General features: G+C 45.3%; 1 protein-coding gene across 2 annotated transcripts in view; it reads right to left on the bottom strand.

Moving 5' to 3' along the window:
• MAD1L1 (mitotic arrest deficient 1 like 1) overlaps positions 1-23,707 on the bottom strand; it is a 380,536-nt gene that overhangs the window by 71,921 nt on the left and 284,908 nt on the right. For both annotated transcript variants that reach the window (XM_055805552.1, XM_055805553.1), the window contains one exon: positions 23,483-23,673. In XM_055805552.1, coding sequence (XP_055661527.1) covers positions 23,483-23,673 — 191 coding nt within the window. The remainder of the gene's footprint in view (positions 1-23,482; positions 23,674-23,707) is intronic.

Consider the following 23,707-nt stretch of genomic DNA (forward strand, 5'->3'; position numbering starts at 1 on the left):
GTTTGACATCTGTGCAGCCTAATGCTGAAGTTCATCTCTAGTATTCAATAACACGCGCAGAGGTTATGCTGAGACATGCGATGGCATAGGTCCACTTCCAGCCCCTGCACCAGAGAAACTCCAAGAGTAAAATACACACAGAGATTTAGACACATCACTGCTAGATGCTAAACACTGGAATTAGCGAAGAAATTATTAAGAAGGCTGTTCAAATATTAGCCTATTTTAGCACAAAGGAGGAGATCTAGCGCGGCATTGACCTCAGATAGATCCTTTAAAAAACACATCCTGGAAGATGTGCGCTCACTGCACCTACCCACCCAAGTATCTCTAATGAGTTTCCTCCTACCTGGTATCTTGGATCTGGAGGGAACCCCTTGAGGTAACTTGTTTCCTAGTCTCGCCTTCCACTTAATGCACAGACTTGGAGTTGTCGGATTGCAAAAGGGAAGCCTTATTTTTCTTATTCTTCTTGGCAGAGAAGTGACAAAGACAACTATCCATCATTGCTCTCCATGAACATTGCATAGCCACAATGCAAGGATCACACCTGATTTATTTTCCATGCGGTCCTAATAAAAAGGCCTCTGCTGTGACTCTACTCAATCTTGCCAACACAATAAACAGAAACATAAAAATGAAGCCTAGTTTCATCCTCCTTTTTGAAGTCACCAAAGGGACATGCTGAAGGGAGTTCAACCTTCCCCCCTGAGAGAAGATGGATTCCACTGGTCCCCTGTGATGGGACACATTTTTACCACATTTTACCTAGGATGCTGTCAAAGCCATCCTAGGTGTCATTGCACCATAGAGCTCTCCCTATCATTTGGCAACTTTGCCCGCTTCACAAAATCATCTGCAAGCTCCCATACCGTATGTCTTATCCCCATAAGATCTTGAATCACCAAGGCAGGATAGTATTTGAAGACTTAGCTAAAAGTACTGAAGTTGTTAAAAAATACATCAGCCCTAAAATTGGATGTGTATATCAGCGGGCAAGAAAGCAGCAATATTGTAGCATGAGTCCAGAAGGTTTTCAGGAGTGATCCAGAGAATACAAGGCTTGTAAAACTTATTTCTGTACCAAATAAAACTAAATAAGAAACAATAAACCTCCAGGTGAAAATAATACTAATAAAGAAAGAAAGCCATTCCTCTCCTCTTTAGTAGAATTCCATAAAATTCTTAGGGGGGTGAGGGGGAAGAATCCCTGAGGATTAAGTTTAATCATTTGGATTTTCAAAGCTTCTGTGACAAAGTACCATCGCAAAGGCTACCAGAAAACTGTCTGAGCAATGGAGCAAGGGATAAAGTGCTATTACAAATCTAGAAATTAACTGAATGAAATTAAAAAAAGGAGGTATAACATATGATCAACATTCAACACAGCAAAAGATTACACTGGCGTTCCCCGAGGACTGGTTTTGTCTAACGTTCTTCAGCTATTTGCACAGGGGAGTGAGCTGTGGTGTGGCGAGACTGCATATGACATCCTGGTTTGGGGGCCATCGAGCTGACTGACCTTGGCTAGTTTGCCTCTTAGGAGCACTAAAGCGCTTTGTCTTCACTGAAGGTTCACTTGCTTTAGTTACAGAAAATATAAAAACACAGCTGTTTAGCAGTTAAGCACAAACCTAAGAGAAAGCACAGAATAATGAAGATATTTACCCTCTTCTTGCAAGATGCGAGGAAATGATACCCAGAGGGAGTGAATAGCAATTTTAAATAGCTATAAAAAACTCTTTTCTCAAGTCCTGAATTAACATCTGGAGCTCAGTGTCACAGGCTGTCTCTCAGATCAAAAGTTCAGAGAAGTCAAAAACTGGATTAGGTACATTAATAGCAAGCTAGTGGAGAAACACATTTACCAAAGCTTATGAAAAACATCTTTTATGAAGATATCACGGTAGTTTTTTAGGCAGGGTTACACCACGATGCATTTTGAAAACTGAAAATAAACCATCTTTCTATATTTGAAGATGCTTGGAAAGCCTCCCTCTAACTTGCGAGCAATCAAAACTAACACTTCAATGGCAACTTGCACCCCAGAATTGGAGCACCTGGGCAAAGCAGCAGAGACATCACTGCTCCCTTTTCAGGGACGGGGAACGAGACAGAGCAACACTGTCAGTGGCAGAGCTGGATTACAGACAGGAGATTCCTGGATTTTTTTGGCTGTGGGCTTGCCAATAAGCTGCTGTTATCTGCTGACCAACAAGAAGCAAACACAGCAGCAGAGCAAATTTTGGCAGTGAAGAGGAGGAGCATCCTCAGCTGTTCTCGGTCCCTCAGCCACCCTATCCCTGTCCCAAACACGGGCAACTTCGCAGTGTGGTCAGCTGTGCACTTCACCAGCGTTCGCTGGAAGCGCATACCCCTCTGGAATACATACAGGATAACTATGAGCACTATGTACAGGATAACTTTCCAAAACCAATTCTATCAGTTCCCTTGATTCCCTGGGGACTGTGATTTCCACGCAGATACCTAAAGGCAGCAGAGGGCTGGCAGGCTCAGGAGGAGCAGAAGAGCTGTCATCCCACCTGGCCAAGAGCTCCAGCAATGCCCTTCTCATTTTTTATGCCAGGTTGCACACATAGGTGGATCTTTGAGCTTGAGCCTGTCTGCTGTCAGCTAGGAAGCAACTGTTCAAAGCAGTATATGGACAGCCGAGGAAAGCCTGCCCTTCATGGTTCCTCTTCTGTGTCAGGCCAACCCTGTGGCCAGCCACCAGCTCGATCCACAATCCAACCCCTCGCTTCCCTCCAGGTAACTGTATTTGCTTCCCAAATGTTCTTCCATCAGACACACGTCCTCCCACTGAGCTGCACAATCCAATGTCTGCACACATTCGCTTACGATTTGGAAAAAAAAAAATTAAAAATGAATTTAACTTTAAAAGCTGTAACGGCTTGAGGAGTCTCCGGAGTGAAACAGGAGGAGGGAAGGGGGAGTCCAGGTTAATAAAAGCTGTTAATTAGAGTCAAATTTGCTGCTTAATGTGTCAAGAACTAGTGAGTTACGAGTTAATCAACTGTTCAGAGTTCCTTGGGAGAGCAATAAACCTGAAGCCTGAAAACAGAAGGAGAAGGACAAGGTCACAGCCTTCAAAGGAGGCGTCTCTGAAATTGTTTAACCCTAAGGTCCAAGCCGGGAGCATCCTCAGAGATGTCAAGACATCCCCCATTCTGAACATCCTGTCGTATCACTAATCATCAGCGCTCCAAGTCTTTCACAGTACGTTCAGGTTCAGAGACACTTCCTTTTTTCCTTTTTATCTGCACTAGTTGGGACTTCTATAATGCGTGACAAAAGGCACAGAAAGACCGGTAACTCCTTCGAACCCTTGATTTTTTGTTTCCGCTGCTCCCTTTCAAAGGATGTTGCAAAAGCCTAAAGCAAAAGGCAGAAAAGAAACACAGAAGAGTCGGAGGGTATCCATCAAGTACTGAGCTCAGGATCCTGTGTTCCTTGTGCGAGGGCTATGAACGTCTCCCTATCGCATGCAGTAAAAGGAGCTGCCACAGCAGGAACTGCCTTAAAGAATAAATTAATAAAAACAGCAGCAAAAAGAGAGTGAATAAAGCTGATCAAGAAATGAAGGGTTTTGGAGACTAGGCACTTCCCACATTTTAATGCACCTGGGAGACAGAAGGCAAATGATGGGTGATTTTCTTTTGCCATTGAACTATGGAAAGTTTTAATCTATTTTCACTCCAATTTACTCTTTGCAAGTCTAGCCTAGATGGAGTACATTCTTCTTCCCCGCAACATACTAGCCATCATTACCGTTTCTCTGCGATTGCTAAAAGAAGAAAAGCTCCAGTTGCTATGGGATCTCTGCTATCACCCAAGAGCTTTCCCAATGGGGGGAAAAAAAGAAAGCCAGAAAATAAATATTTATAGCCGAGGATTCCACCAGACTTTCAAACTTCTGCTAAAACAGGAGGCACTAAAACCATTATATTTTTTTTTTTTTTTTTTTTTTTTTTTTTTTTTTACGAACACCACAGCCAAGCATACACCCAACTCCAATAAAACTGTTAATCCACGAATATCATTCATCACTCGAGGGCAGTTCAACCGGCCCATCTTAGTGGTACTGGTGAGGTTTTGCCAAACAAACAGAAGAAGGTAGGCTCCTTCATCTGGAGAACTTTTGCTTGTCCTCCTTCCAGTGCTCTGCCCACTGACAGCAAGCTCCTGCACAGAGGCTGAACTATTGCTCTTTCTAACAATCAATGATACGCCTGTTCACCGTGCTAGATGGCAGGAGGGGACATGGGCACAGCATGGCACGAGGCTTGCTCATAGCTCAGTGGGTCACGGCAGACCTGGACACTGCTCGGTGCGGGCACCGCGGTGGACCATGCGCTTTCTCTGCTCTTGCCACCACGCTCCGCATCCCTCTTCTCTTCCCTGCATGGATGCTGCTGGAAGTTTTTAAAAGAAAAACCTTTTCCCCCCAGGATATTTCTTCTCCTGCCTTGCAACCTCTACTTAGTTTAGGGGGCAAATGTGCTATCTGACTGTTGTGGAGACAACATGGACTCCTGAGGTTGGGACTTGGCACAAAGAAGAAAGAGGAACAGATGTTCATAGATTTCATTGCAAAATATAATTACCCACAGTTTTGAATGCTACATACAACATATTCTGGTAAACGTAAAGCAATGGGAAGTGCCCTCTGTGTCCTTGTGGACATCTCGGGTGTTCCTCCAGACCCTACCCAGTTTCCATACTGCAACATTTCACACTGCAAGCAGCAGCCTTCGGAAACGTGGGGAGCACAGAGGATTGCTTCACATATAGCAAAGTAGTCTTTTTACCGTTAATTCTCTTGTTCCTCTACAACATCCAGGTCCTGAGGGAAAGCAGAGCCCAAAGCTAGCCCTGGATAAAAATATTAGTTGCTTCTACATTAAGATGCTTGTAATGATTCAGCAACTTAACGCCATCTTTCTACCAACAAGGAGTCTTTGTGGTTCCTCTATAAGCCAATAGTTCAAAGTGACAAATAAAATAAGAGAATTTGACAGAAGTCATTACCACTTACAAAGCTGTTGTACATTTGTGAGTACAAATGGGTCAATTGTAACCAAAACTTGCAGTTTTATTCAGCTGGGAGAATAATCCCATCCTTCTTTCCGAAAAGGAATCTACAATTTTGCCTCCCCTAACAAGCAATTCACCTGACGCATTAACAGTTGAACTAGTAAGAGCAAATGCAGCGTCATCCACAGCTCCGAGGTACAACTGCCATTTCTCAAAAGGCAGGTGAAATGCGCTGAGGAAAACCAGATCCCCTCATCAGGAGGGTGACCAGCTATCTCCTGACATCTGTAATATTTCAGATTCCTTTAAAACCCAGCACTTCCAATAAAGTGCAGGAGCAATCAATCCTCCACTCCTGCTGAAAACTGTTGCTGCACAGAAGAAAACAAACTACAGAATAGCTCAGCAAACAATTCAGGGTCAGAAATTTTTCTTTTCTAACAATTAGTAGAGAGCGTTTGCATCCCTCCTCCAGCAGCCGCTGAGCACAGAGGGAAGGAGAAAGGGTCACAACCTTAATTCTGGACACAAATTGGCTGCCGGTTCTCCACTGCCGAAAAGGGGAGGGGAGGTTACAGCCACAGAGTAATGAGCAAGATTACACTGCAATCAGGGAATGGAGATGTGAGCTGGAAAGACATGCTGCAGGCAGGGAAAATATTTCTTAAATTAAACCCCTATTGTTCACCTTGCCTCTGCCTCGGTGGATAATCCATGAGACCCTGAGCTCCTGCCAGGAGCCAGTGTGAATAACTCAAGAGCATTTTTCCTACCTGTTGGTAATACAGCAGTCTGTGTGCATGAGCTTTCCACTTCTCCGAGCTGTTCATATGGGAAGCTAAATTTTTTGTAAACCCTGTGAATATAATTTCCTTTCTCCTTTTCCCAGTAAAATATATATTGTGGGTTTTCAGGATGAAGGGGTGCAAGCCGCACTGCTCAGAAACCATGAGTGCGGTACATGACTTTTCAGCACTTTGTGCATCATTAGAGCGAGGTTATTAACAGGACTATGGGCGGACTGAGGGCAACGAGACCATCACCTGTCTGGAGGACGATGTCTGAAAGAAAGGAAGGCAAATGCAAATTTGCAGAGGGAACATTTCTGAGATGAATTAAGTTTCCTTTCTCTGAGACAGACCGTGAAGAGCCTCAGACCTGAAGATAACCTGGTGGTAGTAAAACCCTTTCTGAAGAAGGCTGCAGGGCAAGAATTATATGCAGACGGCAGGGCTAGTTCCCTCAGTGGACATCTGAGCCAGCTTCCCTGTTGACATGTGCTGTACAAAAAACATGAGTACAGCAACAACTGGCAACTGTGCTCTCAACACCAGTCACTGCTTAAGAATTTAGGAAATACTGCGTTGGAACTAATGTATTTTGAGATCTTCATTCGAAAGACTGTGTAAGACTGTAACAGCATACTATATATACAGTATGCTGTGATGCTAAATAGATCCATGCCCACTGAAAACAGCAGCAATTTTATTCAAGTTCTATCTTTTAAACCACTATGGATAACAACTCCTGCTTCCTTCTTCTCATTAACACTGGTGTAAAGTGCCTGGCACAAATCTGCATCAAATGAATATAACTACAGAGGAAAATACATTGCATTAACTTGTATGTCTGGCTGTCACTTGCTTTTTTCTGTCTTACCACTGCTCTTTCCCTCTTTTCTCCTTCCTTTTTCAATACAGCAGTTTGGTTCTATTTTTCTTCATAAATCACCTTCTTTGTCCTTCTTTTCTTTCAGTCTTTCACCTATTCCTTGTCAAGTCCAAAGTTGATTGCTTTCTCTTTTTTTCCCCCTAAGTTTGATTGATGTATTCTGCACTTACGTAAATTATTTTATACGGAGCATATAAGCTATAGAACTGCCTGGAGAATACTATAAGCACTGCTACCACCCATGTAGGTAAGGAGGAAAAAAAAGTGAAGTTAACAAAGTGCTAAATTAAGTAAGAATCTCTTACATCATACTTTGAAGCTTGCCAAAATCTGACTCTTCAGATGTACTGCAACAGCAGTTTTCTAAGACACAGGTCCTTTGCAGGCAAAAATCTTTAGTGTCACAAAATGAAATACAGATTCTCCCAACTGCTGTAGGAGGGACCAGGGGACAAGGCAGCCTTTCAAACAACCAGGCCCCAAGTCATCAGGCTGTCACTGCTGCAAGACACCCAGAACAATGCAGTTCTTCTTGCCTACTACAGAAAAGAAAGGGAGGGAAGATGAAGAAAGGTATTTACTTTTCATATCTTGTCTGAAACACCTGCAGGACTTCAGGCAAGTGATCTCTGTTGAAATTCATTGTATTGCTCCATCCATTCTTGCTTAATTCATCTCATGAAACTCTTAAATGGTACCCAGGCTATAGGCTGGCTCTCTACAGAGATGGGAATTACATCCCTAATTACAAGATATGGTACTGCCCTAATAATAAGTACTGTGCTCAGGAAGTCCCCACCCAGGGGGATGAGCTTTGACCTCTTTTAACAAAGACTGCAAAATAGTTGATAAGAACATTAAAGCAAGTCACTGCTCCAGAAACGATGCGTTCACTTGCTCCAAGCACTCTGGTGCTGGCTGCAGAAATTAGCTTTACAGCACATCTCACTAGCCTGAGTTGGTGATAGTTGTCTGTCAGATTTGGGGCAACAGCATGCAGAGATGTAGATGGGGAACTAGTTTTACCTCCACAATATTCACTTGTTTCTCATAATCCCCTAATAGCACCAGGGCAAGCTCAGCTCAACAGGTCCGTCCCAGGCATTGCTGGGGAAATTAACCTGAAACTTTCATGCATCTTCAGGATGAGCCTTCACAACCCCTGATGTTGAATGGCTCCTCTACAAAACACATTCCACCTCAAACAGAACTGGGCGCTGCTAAGCTGTCATTACTGCTCCTCATGCTTCCTTTCAAACTGCACACCTCTTGCCCTAAGAGCGCTCTCCCTCCTCACACCAGCAGCAAAAGACTGCAGCAATCTCTAACTGGGGACATGTTTTCTTCTCCGGCACAGATTTGTAGCATTTAACAGCAAATCTTCAATTATCATAGCACATGACCGTAAAACTTGCTCAACTGGAAATGTTCAGCTATTTCTGACTTCGCCTTCAGGTGTCTTCTTTCTTTTGCCCCCAAAGCCATCTAACATAGTATTCTCCTGGAACCTCTGTACAGCCTGCCTAGCACAAAGTTAAACCGTAAGTCAAAATGATTAAAATTATATGGAAATATATACATCTCCTTCAACACTGTACTGGGAACATGGCTCCTAATGGGACATCACTACACATTACTCATAAGGCCAAGACATGTGGCATTTCCCAAAGAACCTGCACATTCTCCTTTTTATGCCAGATGACTTATAAGCAGCAATCAGTCTTTCTCTTTTGGGGCTGTGCCTTCCATATGCATAATTTGAGTCCTTAAAATGAACCCCCTGATCTGGATTCCACCTGCTTGGGAGGGGGGGGGAAAAAAAAAAAAAAAAAAAGTCTTGGAAATATATAGCAACAAGAAACTGGCAGGACAAACTCACACTCCCACTGTGCCAAATTGCAAGTTTAGTAATTCTGTTTTCTTCCTGCTGAGTGGAAGGTGTCATTAGCTGCTGTATTTAGAGCTGCAGAAAAGGTTCTTGGAGCAGTCCCCAACCTCCCTCTGAACCAGGTGGCTGGTGACCATGGGGGCTCTCTGCAGCTGGGGACCTTCACCTTCATCTTCCTGCAGGCACCACTTCAATTTTAACAGAAAGGAAATAAACGGGGCAAGTGGCACAATACGAAGTGGAGCCCTCAGGCTGTGTCGTCCTCCTCTGGGCTGAAATTCACCCCTGGGCCAGGGCCACTCTGGAGTCCCTGCGCTGTACAAATCACTCAAGAATAGCTTTCCTTCTGGGAGAGGATTTCTCTTCTAGGCTGGTCTCTGTGGAGCTCCCATTGAATCAAATCCTCATTTCTGAAGATTAATATAACAATTCAAAGAATCATCCTCTTAACTGTGAGCTTTGGAAAGGAGCAGAAAGGCCCTGGAAGCATCCTGCAGTCACACACATGTGCACCTGGGCTTGAGCCTTGTCTGCTGGCAACAACCCTACATGCTTTCGAGAACGTCCTGGCCACGAAACCTCCTGACCACGAGGAGACCCTCGTGCTTGCGCAGACATGCCGGGCCGCTGCGAACGCCCGCACTGGCCCTGCTGGCAGCACCGCGCCACATGCAGGAGGAGCGGCAGAGCGGGGCTGTGTTTGCTCAACAGCATTTCTAATAAATAAAGATACAAAGCCAGAACCATAGGGGGTCTTCACGACGCACACAATGAGGAGAGGAGGGGGAACGTGAGGAATTGCCCCTTTCACGCGGTGACTGAGGATGGGAACGCCCTGCTGTTTCCAGATTTGTTTGGGATGGTTGAAATGAAGACCACCTGCGCTGCCTGAGAATTGGGAAATCTGTGCAAACATTCATTATTTATAAGATAGCTGTCCAGAGGCAAATTGCCTGGAATCCATTAAAAGGAGAAATCCCAGCTCCCTCTGGCAGTTGCCTGGCACAGGCCTTTTCCACTGACACAAAGGGAGGAGGGAGGGAGAAAAAAATCACTTTCATTTCTAATTAATCTTCTGGTATATAATACTTTTAATTAGGGGAAAAAACCCATAGCTGCATGCTCTTTGAGAGGAAGGAAGGAGCCAAAAGCAAGGCAGAAAGCTCTGGCATCTTGGCTGCAGCTCAGGCCTCGTCTTCCTTCAGTGCGCCCGAGCACGTGAGCCCCGCAGCCCCTGGGGGGCTGCTCTGGAGACGCGGAGCGGGGCCATGTGCATACAGACTTGGTTATTTACCCTGGAAAAAGCATTCAGAAGATGCCTTGGACAGAAATGAAGCTGACTCTGTTGGACAAAGCACGGGCAAGGCGAACAGAAAGGCCCAGGGACAAGGAAACACAACCCCTACGTTATCTCTTCAAAGTCATAACCCCCCACAGATTTCATCCCCCAACCCCAAATTTCCTAGCCCTTCTTCCTCCTTCTAAGGTCTCTCTTCCCTGCATCCATTATTAATGCCACTGGGGGTACAGATTTGCACTTCGGTTTCTGAAAAATTAATTCAATGATTAAAATTTCAGTCCCCGAGTGATGGAAGCAGCTCAGGCAGGCTGGAGATGCCCCTCTGCAGACTGAAGGCCTTTGGTATCCTCCCTGCTTACCCCCTGCACGAGAGACTCCCCGTAGACCTAGTTCAAGGGGGAAAATACGGAAAACGTGTTTATAAGTTGACCAAGCTCTGCTTTTGTGGAGAAGCTGTTTCAGTTTAATACCCTGTCAATGCTCAATTCAGTGCAGAGAGCGAACCCCAGGTTCTTCCAAGGCTCAGGTACTCATGGGCTTTCTACATGATCCCCTGCGCAAGGGAAAAATCTCCAAATGAATGTAAATATTATTCAATACTATACATCTACCACTCGTCGGCAAGATGACTGTTGGCTGAGAGACTTTTCGTGTGGCTAATGACATTTTCTATGACACTACACTTAAAATGAAAGAATAGCAGAGAAAGGCCCTTGGAGAAAGACACCTTCTCAAGGCAAAAAACATGTCTGTTTTCTCATCTACACCCACACCTATCAGCAGGAAGAGCAAGACCCAAGGAACCTGCAAACTGGTGAGGAAAAACCCCCGGGGCGACGCTCCAGAAAAGCAGAGACACACACCCCCCCGCAAATTCAGTATCAGCTCAGGAAGGTCCTTTCCTGGGCTACAGCGGCACTGCCCTTCCCATCAGCTCTGCATCAAAGGGAAGAGCAGGCAAAACACCTGTGTATTTTTCCACCCTCAGTTCCTGGCTCTGTTATTTTTATTTATTTTAAAACAAACATGAGAGGGAAGTCAGAGCTGAGCAGCACATGTACTGGAGGAGCTCAGTACTCTTCTCCAGATTAGGTAGAAGGGTGAGAAAGGGCCAGATTTAAACTTACAGATTCCAATTTCATTCTTAAGGTGCTAAAAAATGGCAAAATAGAACAAACACAAAAAACCAGGACTGCCTTTTCCATGGCATTTTAGTGAATAAAACCCCAACTAAACCTTGAAGCAGAATAAAGATGGCAAACTCCTCCATCCTTGGGAAGCAGCATCTTTCCACTCACATACCAGCAACAGGCTGAGAACACAGTGGGAACTCAGAGCAGGATATTCTCCACCAGCCAACGCAGCGCTGCTTGTGCTGCCATCGTGGGGGTAAGAAAGGGACAGAGAGGAACGGGAAGCACTCTAAGGAACTCTGCCGAAACCCTCCGCAGGCAGGAAAAAAGCAAAGCCCTGAAACTGAGAACAGATTTTTTCTGAAGCAACAGGATTAGTGACAGCCCACACCGCACTACATTGGGGTCATGACAACTACAGGCTCACTGAATGCTCACTCAAAGCCAACTCCTGGATACAGACAACATATGTTTGGTCCTGAAATATTTTATCAAAACAAAGTTTCTAAAAACCGTACTAAATTGTGGATTTGGGGGAAAAAACCTCTTTGCTAGCTCCAGAAGAACGCATGCTGTGTATATCACCAGCACAGTGCTACCAGGAATAAAACCAATGCATGGAAACCTACTTTTTACCGCATTTGCAGGGTGAACGTGCACAACACTGGTTGCTTGGAAAACCTGCTGCTTTTCTTCATCAAGATGCGGCTTCGTGGAGGTTTCACAATACGCGGGCTTCTATATGCGCTTTGACTCTTGCAGTTATTCTAAGCTGAAAGCCTTTAGCACCGCAATCCTCTATCTACTGGACAGAGCGAGCATTGGTACGTGCAGTATTAGCACCCTCACATGCTTCACGTGCCAGCTTTCCGACCTCAGGACAGGTTCATTCATCCTGCTCTTGCAGAGCCCCGGTGGTTTTACTGAATCCACAGCTACTAAATCTTCCCTTCTGAAAAGGCTCCAGAGCAGGATACGTCCCACCTTGCAGCTTGACTCCAGCCTCGTGACACCAACACACCTGAGAGGTGGCGTGCTGGCGGCGCACGGTCCCGATGCTCTGTGCAAAGCAAGAGGAAATGGAAATGCTGGAACAAGCACTTTGGCACAGCTTCTTGGCTGGGCTAAAGGTTTATTCCTGGGATACTGCTTTCCTGCAGACTAAGGAAAATTAAATTTAGCACTTTGCAAATAAATAGGTTAAGGCTGAAAGGACACTATTTAGGAATTTACTGCTTACAGCAGCCTCAGAGATTATAGATCCATCACCGTCTATTACCTTGCTAGTTACTGCTTCCACTCTGTCTATCTTCCTTACTTACAGAGCAGTCCTTTCATCAGGTCTTTTTCTGTTCCCACTTGAAACTGTCATCACTCTAATGGAATTATATGAAGAAAAACAACTTTGGGCTATGCCAAAAAGCCAAGGACATCTCCCGTGCTTTCTCAGGACAACGTGGTGAAATTCTTGCCTGACAGAGACACACACAGACGTCTGATAACCTCCTGGGAAATACAGCAACAGAAACCCTTTACATGCATGTCCAAGACCTCTGGGCTCCATACAACTGGCAACTGGGTCGTGTCAACACCCAGAAACACAGGAGCTTTTGCAGGGACCAGCAAACCAACAGCTGACCGGTAACCTTTGCTGCAGATTCATCGTAGCTACATTGCACATGGCATGAGAACTAGTCACTGAATGCACCAACATGATTCTGAACCTCCGTCTCTTGCTGCATGCACCTCTTCCGCTCTCTGCTTCACATAAAAATCATCTGCAGACAGTCCCCTCTCCAGAGTCAGATACATCCCAGAAATGCAAAATGACAGCTAGCACATGAAACACTCTCCAGAGCCTTCCATTTAGACAGACAAACCCTCCAGTTTAAGGTTGAAATTTATGTCAGGTCCCCAGAACGTGGTTAAGATACATCCACTGTTACCGGCTACCTGCTTTAGCTAAACCTGAATACAGATTAGGGACAAATTAAAGTTTTCAAGCCTCAGTTTGATATATTTCCTCCAAGATACAGGCATACTTGGCTTGTCTTCTTTTAGACGCTAAAGATGCTATCAAAAGATAATCTTGGGGGTTACCAAAGCTGGAGGTCATCCTCAGCTCTCAAATTCCCCGCTTTCCCCATGGAGGAGAAAGCAGCAATGCGATTTAGCTATGAATCCTTATAAGAGAGTTTTGACATAAAATACCTTTCTGCACTTCTTCCTCAAAGAATGTTCTCATGCAGCTGGCAAAAAAGAAAATACATTAAACCCAAACTCCTAAAATAGTACTAAGTTACCCGCTCTTAGTGCTGACATTCACATGGGGCAGAATGAACTGGTTTTGTGTGTGGAGTTAGGATGAGTCATGTACCCGTTTGAAGCAAATGTGAGAACAGGATAGATATCTCACCATTTCCATGTATATGAATAAAGACAGTTGATACATTATTAAATCCTAACATTAATCTCTAACCATGTTAAGTATTAATTCCTTAAGTATACAGAACGCAAAGAGCTGAGCTGCAAAAATCGTTGTTCTGTAGCAAGGGTAGGCCTACACTGGAATCACAGCAGCCAGTTCCCATAACAAAGCCCTCCAGAAGGATCTTCAGTGTACTGCTGCATTCTGTCATTGCTCCACAGACAGCACGGTAGCAAGGACACCAGCATTAATGCATTCATACTGCACCACTGATAGTACATGTTATGATCTGGAAAGCCTGCATGGCACGGTGTGCTTAAGACTCCCAGATACTGTGAAGTGCATCAAATCTTCAAGAAATGCCATGACTGAATGCTTGATGTGCTTCCAACCCTCTCCAGCAATAACTGCCTCCAAATAGAGGTGGGATGCCCTAGAGCAAAGTGGAAGGTACACTCACAGTGGTTATTATTTTTGCTTTCCTACAAGCAGTTTCTCAAAAAGAAAATGTAAGAGACCTCTGTTTAGGTAAAGGTCTCAGGGAACACCCAAACACAGCAGAGACTGGGATCCCATGAAGAGCTGCCTAACAGGCTTTGAAACATCGGCTCTTATCTTAAACTGGCAAGCCAGTTCGAGAGAAAGCATATTAACTGGTTTACGCAACACCAACTTAAAGGCTAAGAGCCGTGTAGTAATTGAGCATTTAGACTTTGAAGCGTGGAAGCAATAGAAAGATGACAGAGGAACGTATGGCTGTGAGATCCAGGCTCCTGGCTGCCAAAGGGGACCTGTGACCATGACACCCCATCCTCTGCTTCTCACGATTCCCCCACTACATCCCCCCCCACTCACCTGCCAAGCCGTGTGGGAAAGGGCCAGCCACCTCGTTAACAAAACTCAATTTAGGCTGACACCTTTTAACTCTGAAATCCTACGTGAGGGCACAACACAAGCATTTATATTCACAACAAATAGAGGAGAAGAGTTTTATATGAGCCCAGATCCACTCTTCAGGTGGATGCAATAGATGTCCCAAGACCACAGCAGCACAACAATCTTCTGTCGTTTTCACATTTGTGAACTGGCTTTTACACACACAAACACCCCTCCTCTTTCCTCCTTGGAGATTAGAAAATCTTTTGCCCCAGTCAAGCATAGGTAGTAGCTAAAACTCCCACAGCAAGAGATAAGTCCTAATTATATTTGTATTTAAACAACGTGCTGCTTACTCGAGAAAGAAGAGAGGCAGCGGCTGCCACTCACTCTTGCTGGTGGCTTTGTGCAGGCTGAGCTGGGCTGCTGTGACCTGGGGCATTCGCGTGCTGGTGGGTGATTTGCTGGATGTGACCAGCCGTGTCTCACCACAGAGCTGCTTCCTGGAGCTAACTGCTTTTCCTAGAGGTCTTCTCACAAACCCTTCCTGGTACATACAGGGAAAAAGCGAAGGAATGGTACAAAAGCCAGCCTCAAGTCCCTTGGCAATGCTCAACTGCATGCCCTCCGTACCACCAACCACTCCCTGCAGCCAACTCTAAAGAGGCTTCAGGGACATCCTTGCAGGACCACAAGTGGACGAAAGGGCCACAGGGATGGTTGACGTCCCTGACGCCATTTGTCACACAGGGATGGTATAGAATACGATGTTGTGCCAGTCTTGCTGTGGCTGAACCTTGGAGCAGACACACAGCAGCACAGAGCCCCAGAACTGACCCAAGGCAGGTGAGGTGGCCTGTCCCCTGCTCAGTGTCCAAAGGGAGACGAGTAACAGACTATGAAGCAGCCAGGGATGATGGGGTACCCAGAAGCTCAAGACTTCCCCCCGCCAAGGGTAAAACTTCCAGCATCTTCCACTCTTTTCACATGCAGCTTTGAATGAAACCACGTACAAGCAACCAGTGGGGTTGGGGTTTGCTGACACAGCTCTGCATGTTCTGCAAATTCACAACAGAGGAGTCAAGGAAAGCAACGAGTGTGCATCAAAAGCTGCTTTGCAAACCACCCATCTCATATGCGCTGCAGTGAGGCCTTGCTATTCCCCTACCACCCCGACTTGAAGGCATTGCCTTTGCCTTCAAGAGTGCCAATCACACAGGCTCCAAGTAAAACTTCTTCTGAAACTACCAGAGACTCAAATAAATGAATACATTGAATAAACCGAAGAGATTTAATGCCAGTTGAAGGTGGCAAGTACCCACAGAACAGGAAAGGAGCAGCTGTGCCACCCCAGGCCCCCGGCCCATGCTGGCTGCACCACGCATCTGAGGGACAATTTGCTGCATCCACTGCTGTAAACAAAAGCCGGCTGCACCGGTTACATCTCCAACCCATTCACACGCAGCCTCCCCACCGCAAAACATTATGAAAAGCTTCTCAACCCCCCGTGGAAATCCATGAATGGTTAAACCATGCACCCAGGTGAGAGGGATAGAGAAAACCAGAAGGTCAAGTGACCAAGAGCAAAGCCACACGGTGATTTAGCAGCAGAGATGGGAACGAGAATCCAGGAGGGGTTCTGCTTATGTTCCCTCTGCTTTATCCGTTATTTAACACTGTCTTCGCCTCACAGTGCATAAACACAGTCCTGTCAGCCCACACAGTCCTTTGTAATCTGTTCAAATACAGCAGCAGGCGGACACAGACATCCTTCTCTCCCGAGACCTCCCGTGGGGAGACCGGGCACAGCCAGCAGCAAGAACAACTCTTCTTCAGTAAATTGCAATCACGTGGGTGCTGGGAACATGGTGGGGGGGTGGGAAGGAAGGAGCAGCTTTTATTGTAGCAGGTAAGTCAGCCAGGATCTGCTCTGCCTCCTGCTAACTTATGCTGACACAGCAGCAGCTTTTGTGCTGTCTGGGACAAGGGCTGTGTGCAGGGCTGCCTGGCTCTGCCACGCGGCACAAGGACGGAGCCAGCGGCTGCCTGGTTTGGGGCACGGGCAGAGCCAGGGTACAGGCAGGATGTGTCCCACGTGCCGTCCTACACCACACATCCCTCCAGGGCCACACATGTGCTACACCAGCCTGGATGCTCTGGTTTAATTAATTGGTCATCGGTGACCTGTGCTCCATTTGGTGCACATGACTCTCCATAGAAAGGATGGGCTGTCTCTTCCACTTCATTAAATAAAAGAGATCTCAATGAAGGAAAAGGGGATTTGGAGGGAGGTGAATCGCAAACTTATTTTTAAAAAAAGGTGTATTCTAGTGATTGGTTACTTGCGGTTATTGCAGAATCATAGAATAATTTAGGTTGGAAAAGATGTTTGAGACCATCAAGTCCAACCATAAACCTAATGCTGCCAAGCCCACCAGAAGCTGTGAAAACAGATGCTGAGGTCCTTCAGCTGGGGTGGCTGATGGCTGCTGTGTCCTGGTCCCTGGATGAGGCTGTCAGCAGTACTGACAGTGATGGTGGCTGAAATCAGGTGCAGAATTTGTGGGAATAACTCAAAAGCTGCCTTTTTTCAGTGCCCTGCTGCTCCTTTGCTGAGAGAGAAGTGCAGACAGAGAGGCAGAGCTCATACTGCCACAGGCAGGGTGCTGTGGGGAGCAAAACCTGCAGCTCAGCACCAGCGCTGCCATGCCCTTGGGGCATGAAGGACCAAAGGGAAGGGAAACCACAAAAGCAACTTGGTGCTTTTTGGATGATTACAAAGCAAACATGGAATTGCTGAGGGCCAGCCTGAATCTCAGATGGCAACTGTGAGCCGTCCTCATGTTTCCTGCCCCAAAACAGACCTGCTTTTTTGAAGTGATGGGTTATGTATCTGCCTCAAAGTGTAACACATCAGTCACTTCAAAAGAGAGGATGCACCCATCAGCAAGACAAATCTCTGACCTTTCAGAGAGCCTCACATGTACCATCCTCCCGCTAGTCAGGAAAGACTCAGTCACTGGAATAATTCTCCAACATCATCAGCATTAATTACCTGCATGGCTGGGTCTACCCTGGCAGACTTGCAGGCATGGCAGGGAAGGGGAGCAAGTGGTGCCAACACGCTGCAGACAGGTATCATGCCAGACCAACAGGTAACAGGGGAATGTATTCCCCAGACCAAAGCTGCTCTAAGTTCCCCATGAGCACAGTCTATTTATCCTGACAACAGTCTAGTTACATTGGCAGGAGCATCATCCACCTCGTACAGATGGGAAACAGAGGCAGAGAAAGAGCATTAACTTTGCTCAGTTGGAGCAAGGCTTCAGCCCAGCCTCCTGAGGCCTGGGAGCAGCATCTTTTTGCTCAGAAATTCTGCAGTAAAATAAAACCTTCTGTCAGATCTCTCCACTATCCTCAAGGTGACTGGTTTCATTTGGACAGAAAAAAAGGAAAAAGCCCCCAAAACCAAGGGAAAACCCCTCTACCCTGCCCTAGGGGATAGGCAGTTGTTCAGAGAAGCACAAGCAGTAAGAGAAAAATTGTGCCAGGAGGAAAAAAAGCATGAGAAAGAGCAGAATAAGATAAAGACAACAGCAAGAATTGAAGTTAGGTCCTAATATGAAACAGGCTGCTACAATACGTGAAAGAAAATGACGTGTAAGAAGTTTAATACAGGATTTGATGCTGTAACACCATAGATCACTCAACAGCTCCTGTTTTAGAGCTGCTGATTAGTGCAACCCAAGATGGGTCCTTGCTGACCCTTCCAGGAATCCCAGCACCGTCATCTGTCAGGAAGGCACCATGCTCGCACAGCAATGCAGGCACTCCCGGAGCTGAGCAGATATATCACGTCTCCACCAATCCCATGGAAAAATTGAAAACAAAATATAAAAATAAAATAACTTGTAATTAACAAGAATGAGGAGTTAACAGAGGCCTACAGTCTCTAATCAATCTCTTGCTGCCTGGCCTGCTCCACCGATGAGCACCATTGTTATTCTTGATTGTGTGCAAGAATGCGAGACGGCTGCTGGAAGAATAGCACTCCATCCAAATTGTGATTTCTTTCTCCCCTCGAGACTCATCAAGGGTGAGGAGGAGGAGGACAACAGGGGAGAAGACAGATGCAAAAAGAAACAAACAGCTAGAGCATGCTTCTCAGGGATACTCTGCTGGGTTCAAGGAGGAAACAACTGAAACTGCAGGTACACCAAGCATGCAGACTACTCTGATTCACAGCTCACAGCACTGCTATCAGCTTCAAGATGAAACAAAAGCAATCAGGCGAGTAAAAGTAAACCCTGTATTAACCATCCTGCTTATTCCGAGATGTACATCGTTCACCAGCGTGCCCCAGCCAAACCGATGCTAAGGCTGCACTGGAAACTCAGCAGACTGGACTCTCACTGCACATTTAACCACAGGAGTTTTGTCTCCACCTTTCAGTCAGCAGTTTGTCAGCATCCCTTTGTGTTTGAAAAATAGCCTCCAAGTTCTTTGTTATTCAATCCAGCCTCATTTCCCTCCTCAAGAAAAGATAATTAAGCTATTACTTCTTGTGCGCGTAGCTGCCCCATCACATTGTGCACACCTTGTCAATACAGAGGCACTTGGATGGCAGGGTACACAAGCGATGGGCTAAGCAAAGGAAGGCTGGGAAGTTAAAGGTGGTGTCTGTCCTCACACCATACCCTTTCTTCCCTACGAAGCCTTCATCCTTTCCACCCCTCTGTGATCAGCCTCTGCACCCAGAGTGAGCCACATCAGAAGCAAGTGTTCACTTTTCAGATTGCCTTGAAGATTGATGGCAACAGTTCCCCTTACAGATCTGTAAACCAACTCTGCATAACTCCTTAAAGAGGCGTGCATCAAAGACAGCTTGCATGCTGGCTGTTAATTTAACAGGTCACAGAAAAGCTGTTGATTTTATTACCATACTACCAATTCAACAGAACACCAATAAAGAATTTATCTCACAGCAAGAAGTGCCAGCCCTGTAGCTGTCAACATTCTCAAGCTGTGTCAAGATACTTCTGCTTATGCCCAAGATATCAGACAGCAAACAAAAAGTCTACCAACTTGGGGATGCTCTTCAATGAGCCACCGCTGGTATTTGGGTTTCCATTTGATAATTTTGACAGAAAATAACAACATGGGCAAGACCGGGAAGCAGAAAGAATTCTGTAATCTGCAAGGCTGGGCTCTGAGGATACAGAAAATATCTGTCTAAAGGCAGCCTTTTGGCCAGGACTATTTATGAGCTCAGACACATTAACACCACTATGATATTGGAAAGATTCTGTCTGCTTTAACTTTCTTACCAACCAACTCAGACCCAAATAATTTATACATGAACTACTAAAAAATCCGAGCACTCCTTTCTGAGACAGCAGAGGGATCTAAAACCATAAAGATTTCAAACACTGCCAGATTTGATGTAGCTGTTAGACAGCATCAGGTCGATTGCCTTTTCAGTCCAGGATCATATCAGGAAAGTGACCGGCACCACACTCACGCCAGACCAGTGGAAACAGTTTAGCTGAAGCACAGTGAATAATCAAGCACAGACTGCTCTCCCTGAGCACTCTTCTTGCTCTCTCTTCTTCACTCAAGTCTTCATTCCTAAGTATTTCCAGAGGATGGAGTTGAATGTTGCCAGGTACAGCAGCATCCAAACCATATGCACACACAACCCAAAAAAAACAAGCAGCATGCACAGGAATATTCTCCTGAACCTCTGTAGTAAGAGGTTGCCTTTACACCTCAAAGCAGAGGGCTCTGCATGCCCCTACTTAAGGTGAGTATGAATATTTAATGTAAAACAAAGTATTATTATTTGTCCACAAAGATACCTTACCATTTTAGAAAATGTACTGACCTCCTGCTCTCAGCACTACCTTGAAGCCATAAGGTCTATCAAATAAAAGGATTTCCAGTCTTTTCATTTGAAATTGATTGGCTTCAAATGCTTTGGCTGAGCCTGCGTCTTTAGGCACACAAAAAGAAAAAAGCCCATGATTTAATTTCTCTGTACTGTTTGTTCATTTGTACAAGTGTCTCCAAATCATCTCCTCTTCAAATTTGACCAGTCTTTCTGTTTACCAAAAGACTTTCTTTGCCTGAAACAATTGTCACTGCCTTTCTAAAGGCCTCCGTTCCTTAATCTCTTTCAGGATCTAGCCAGAGACAAGGGTAAACAGCCTGATGTACACATGGCCAAGCAATGACATCCTGACTTGCCACCGCTTAATTCCAAGTTGGCTAAGCTGATTTTGAAGCTCCCGGTCAATATTTGTTGGTTTTAATAGATATCTTTAATGGCTTGTTACAAAGGGAGTCAATGCAGTTCTTGGATCTCTCGTGGGTGGGCTGGCCCAGGCACACCGGTCAAGCGTAACGTTCAATACAGAATGCAAAGTCCGTGCCATGTCCTAATGCACCTCATGTACCAGCAACGGGAACAGAATATGAAGCTGTTGAGTGTCCCAATAACTATAACGCACTGCATCCCCCACAAAAAAATAATCATCAGAAACTAAACTCCTGGTGAGGAATCTGTAACACTGCTTTCCACAGCATTTAATTAAAGGAACAAAAAAAGAGCAAACAAGCGAGAACAAGCTGTGAAGCCCGAGATGTGCCTTGCTGCCTACGCACTCACACACAGGGTCTGAAAATCACTGGAACATCCTTAAAGCTGATGAGCTCATCTGTTGCATCGACAGGGATCACCAATAAGTACTGATACGGTTTCATTGGAATTCAGTGCTCATTTATAGATGCAGTCATTTATATTTGCAGCATGCTACTGTGATTAACCCTTTCACTGAAGCTGTAATTCCAATTAATGCGAATTGGCTGGACACATACAGCATGTAGATAATAAGCTCTGCTACAGTAACGGCATACCTTGGTCGGGAAAACCAAGCACATCTTTCATCTTCATTTAGCTTTGAAGGGGTTACATTACAGTAGCTCCTATTGCATCCCTGCTATTGAAGCCTCACTGAAAATTAAATGCCACCAGCAGTGCTACTGAAATATGCTCTAAAGTTTACAGGCAAACTACAGAAGCTTGTAAAGTGCCAGGGGACTTCTCTGGTTTAATTATATAGACCCTGTTCCATAAATTGCTTGAATGGAATAAATACAAATAGCATTCCCTGCTTTGTGACCTCTTTGGGTTAATGAAATGCACACAAACACCCACAGTCTGCTATGGCTCAGAAATTCCACAGCATAAACACACAACCTCGCTGGAAGCCGTAGCTGGGATTCAAGCCTTGGTACATACATGAGAACCAGCTGCCTGGACTCAGCAAGAAAATAATTTGTTGTTTATATTCTACTGCTATTCTAAGCTGCAGATGGTGGGAATTGTCTGCGATTTACTGAACAGGGAGAAAGGGTCTGAGATTTTGTTGTTCAGGCTCCAATTAGCAAATCTGCTTCTCCTGTCCGAAGAGGTGTGTGAGGTAAGAGAGGCTGAGGAATTCCGTGAATCAATAAGCAACCCATCCCTGGCTTTGGGAAACATGAGATCTGCTCTACCTGGTGACACTTCCCTCCATCCTCTGGACATACTTGGGAATAAACACTTGAATGAAGAAGAGACAGTGAGAAGAGTGTTAAGGGAGAGGAATCTGTACTTCATTATTTGCTCTTCTGCATGTAAATTATTTCTATTGCCATGACATGAAGAAAAGTTCAATTCTACTGGATACAAACTAATGAGATGCCAGCCAGTCCTTGTTCACGTGGCCAGTATGCAATTTTCTCATGTTTCCCTAGCTTTCCCCCAGCATGCCATCTCTCCTACGATGAACTGCTACTTGTACTGTCTGGTCACGGCATCCAATGGACATCTCCGAGTCTGCCGAAGGTTCATTCACTAAACATGTAACACTACAGGTGTGAGCGCAGGCCCCCAGAGGTGCTAGAGCTACAGCATTGCACCATCTCAACACCGAACTGTTTTCAGGATTCAAGGACAGTACCTTAAAACCAACAGAGTTATTCTCCTCCCTGGACACTGAGCTTTCCTTTCTTGCTCCCATTCCTCCTAGTCAGTCCAGAACCCTCATAAGGCCAAGTAATACAACTGTTTTGGGGATGTCTTCTAGTTTTCATAAGGAACCTAGGTGCTGTCTTATACTTATTCTCATTTGCTTTATTTGGTTGGTGGTTTTTTTGGGGATTTGGTTTTGGTTTTTTTCCTGAGGCTCTAAAGTTGCAGAACAGGAAGATGTTTGTCCTGTTACGTAAAGAAACAATACTGCAGCAACCCACATGTGGCACACAGCTGTAGGTCCGCAGACACAGAACTTCTTCAGTTCTTGCTTGTAGAGTTCCCTCCTGCACTGAACACCTCTTAAACCCTCATCCTTCTCATAAACGCAACCTCCCCCAGGGGGATCACACTGACCTGTAAACTTGGGCTGTTGACACCTGAACCGATGTAAAGATGGAACTAAACAGCTCGGTGGCCCTAATGTCAGACCTCAGCTTTCTAATGCACCAGCATTAGGTAACGCAAGAGAAAAGCGGCACCCATCAAGCTGCAGCCTGGCCTCAGACCACCCAGCTAGACGAATAAAGGTATCAGACTGACAGAAGACAGACTGCTATTGCTCCTCATCTGTGCTACTCAAATAAATGGCACTTCACACACACAAGGATGAGTTGCTGCTCAAAAGGATTCCAATTTACATAAAGACAAGATGACATGCAGACAAGCCAGGAGATAGCAAAGACAGCAAGGACATGTATCTTGTAGTGAAGTAAGGATGGAACCTTGGTGGTTACATAAGGTTTTATTGCCGCGGTGTATATAACTGATACTCTAAAAAGGTGAAGTGCAAGGCCAGATGCCTTAGGTATTATGCACATGCAGTCTCTTCTCTTTACTCCTAACTTTGATATATAAGTGGGAGACCACACGTCAAGCCTTCTAAGGCACTTTTTTAAAGGAAGAAAAGATTTACTTCCCTCGTAAGGCACACCCAGTCACATAGCAGAGGGGCTGGGATTTTCCAGTCTAATCACTGAGAAGAGCAAACACATCCTGCCATGCTGAAAAACATGAACCCGAAGAAGCAGGTGCAGTGTGGGGTGCACAGACATACCTTAAAAAGCAGGCAGTCCCCTTGGTGCTCGGCGTAAATGGAGGACAGTCGGTACTGGTTCTCAGTTGTGATGTCGATCTGGTATCCCGTCAGTGTGTAGCACACCTTGCGAAACTCCTGGATCTTCGTCTGGAAAACTTCTTTCAGACGCTGGTTTTTTAGTTCTGCACTTTCCACTTGCTTCTTCAGCTCTAAGTAGGGGAAGAAAATGGGTACCTTCTTACA

This window comes from Falco peregrinus, chromosome 5, assembly GCF_023634155.1.
Source record: "Falco peregrinus isolate bFalPer1 chromosome 5, bFalPer1.pri, whole genome shotgun sequence".
NCBI lineage: Eukaryota > Metazoa > Chordata > Aves > Falconiformes > Falconidae > Falco > Falco peregrinus.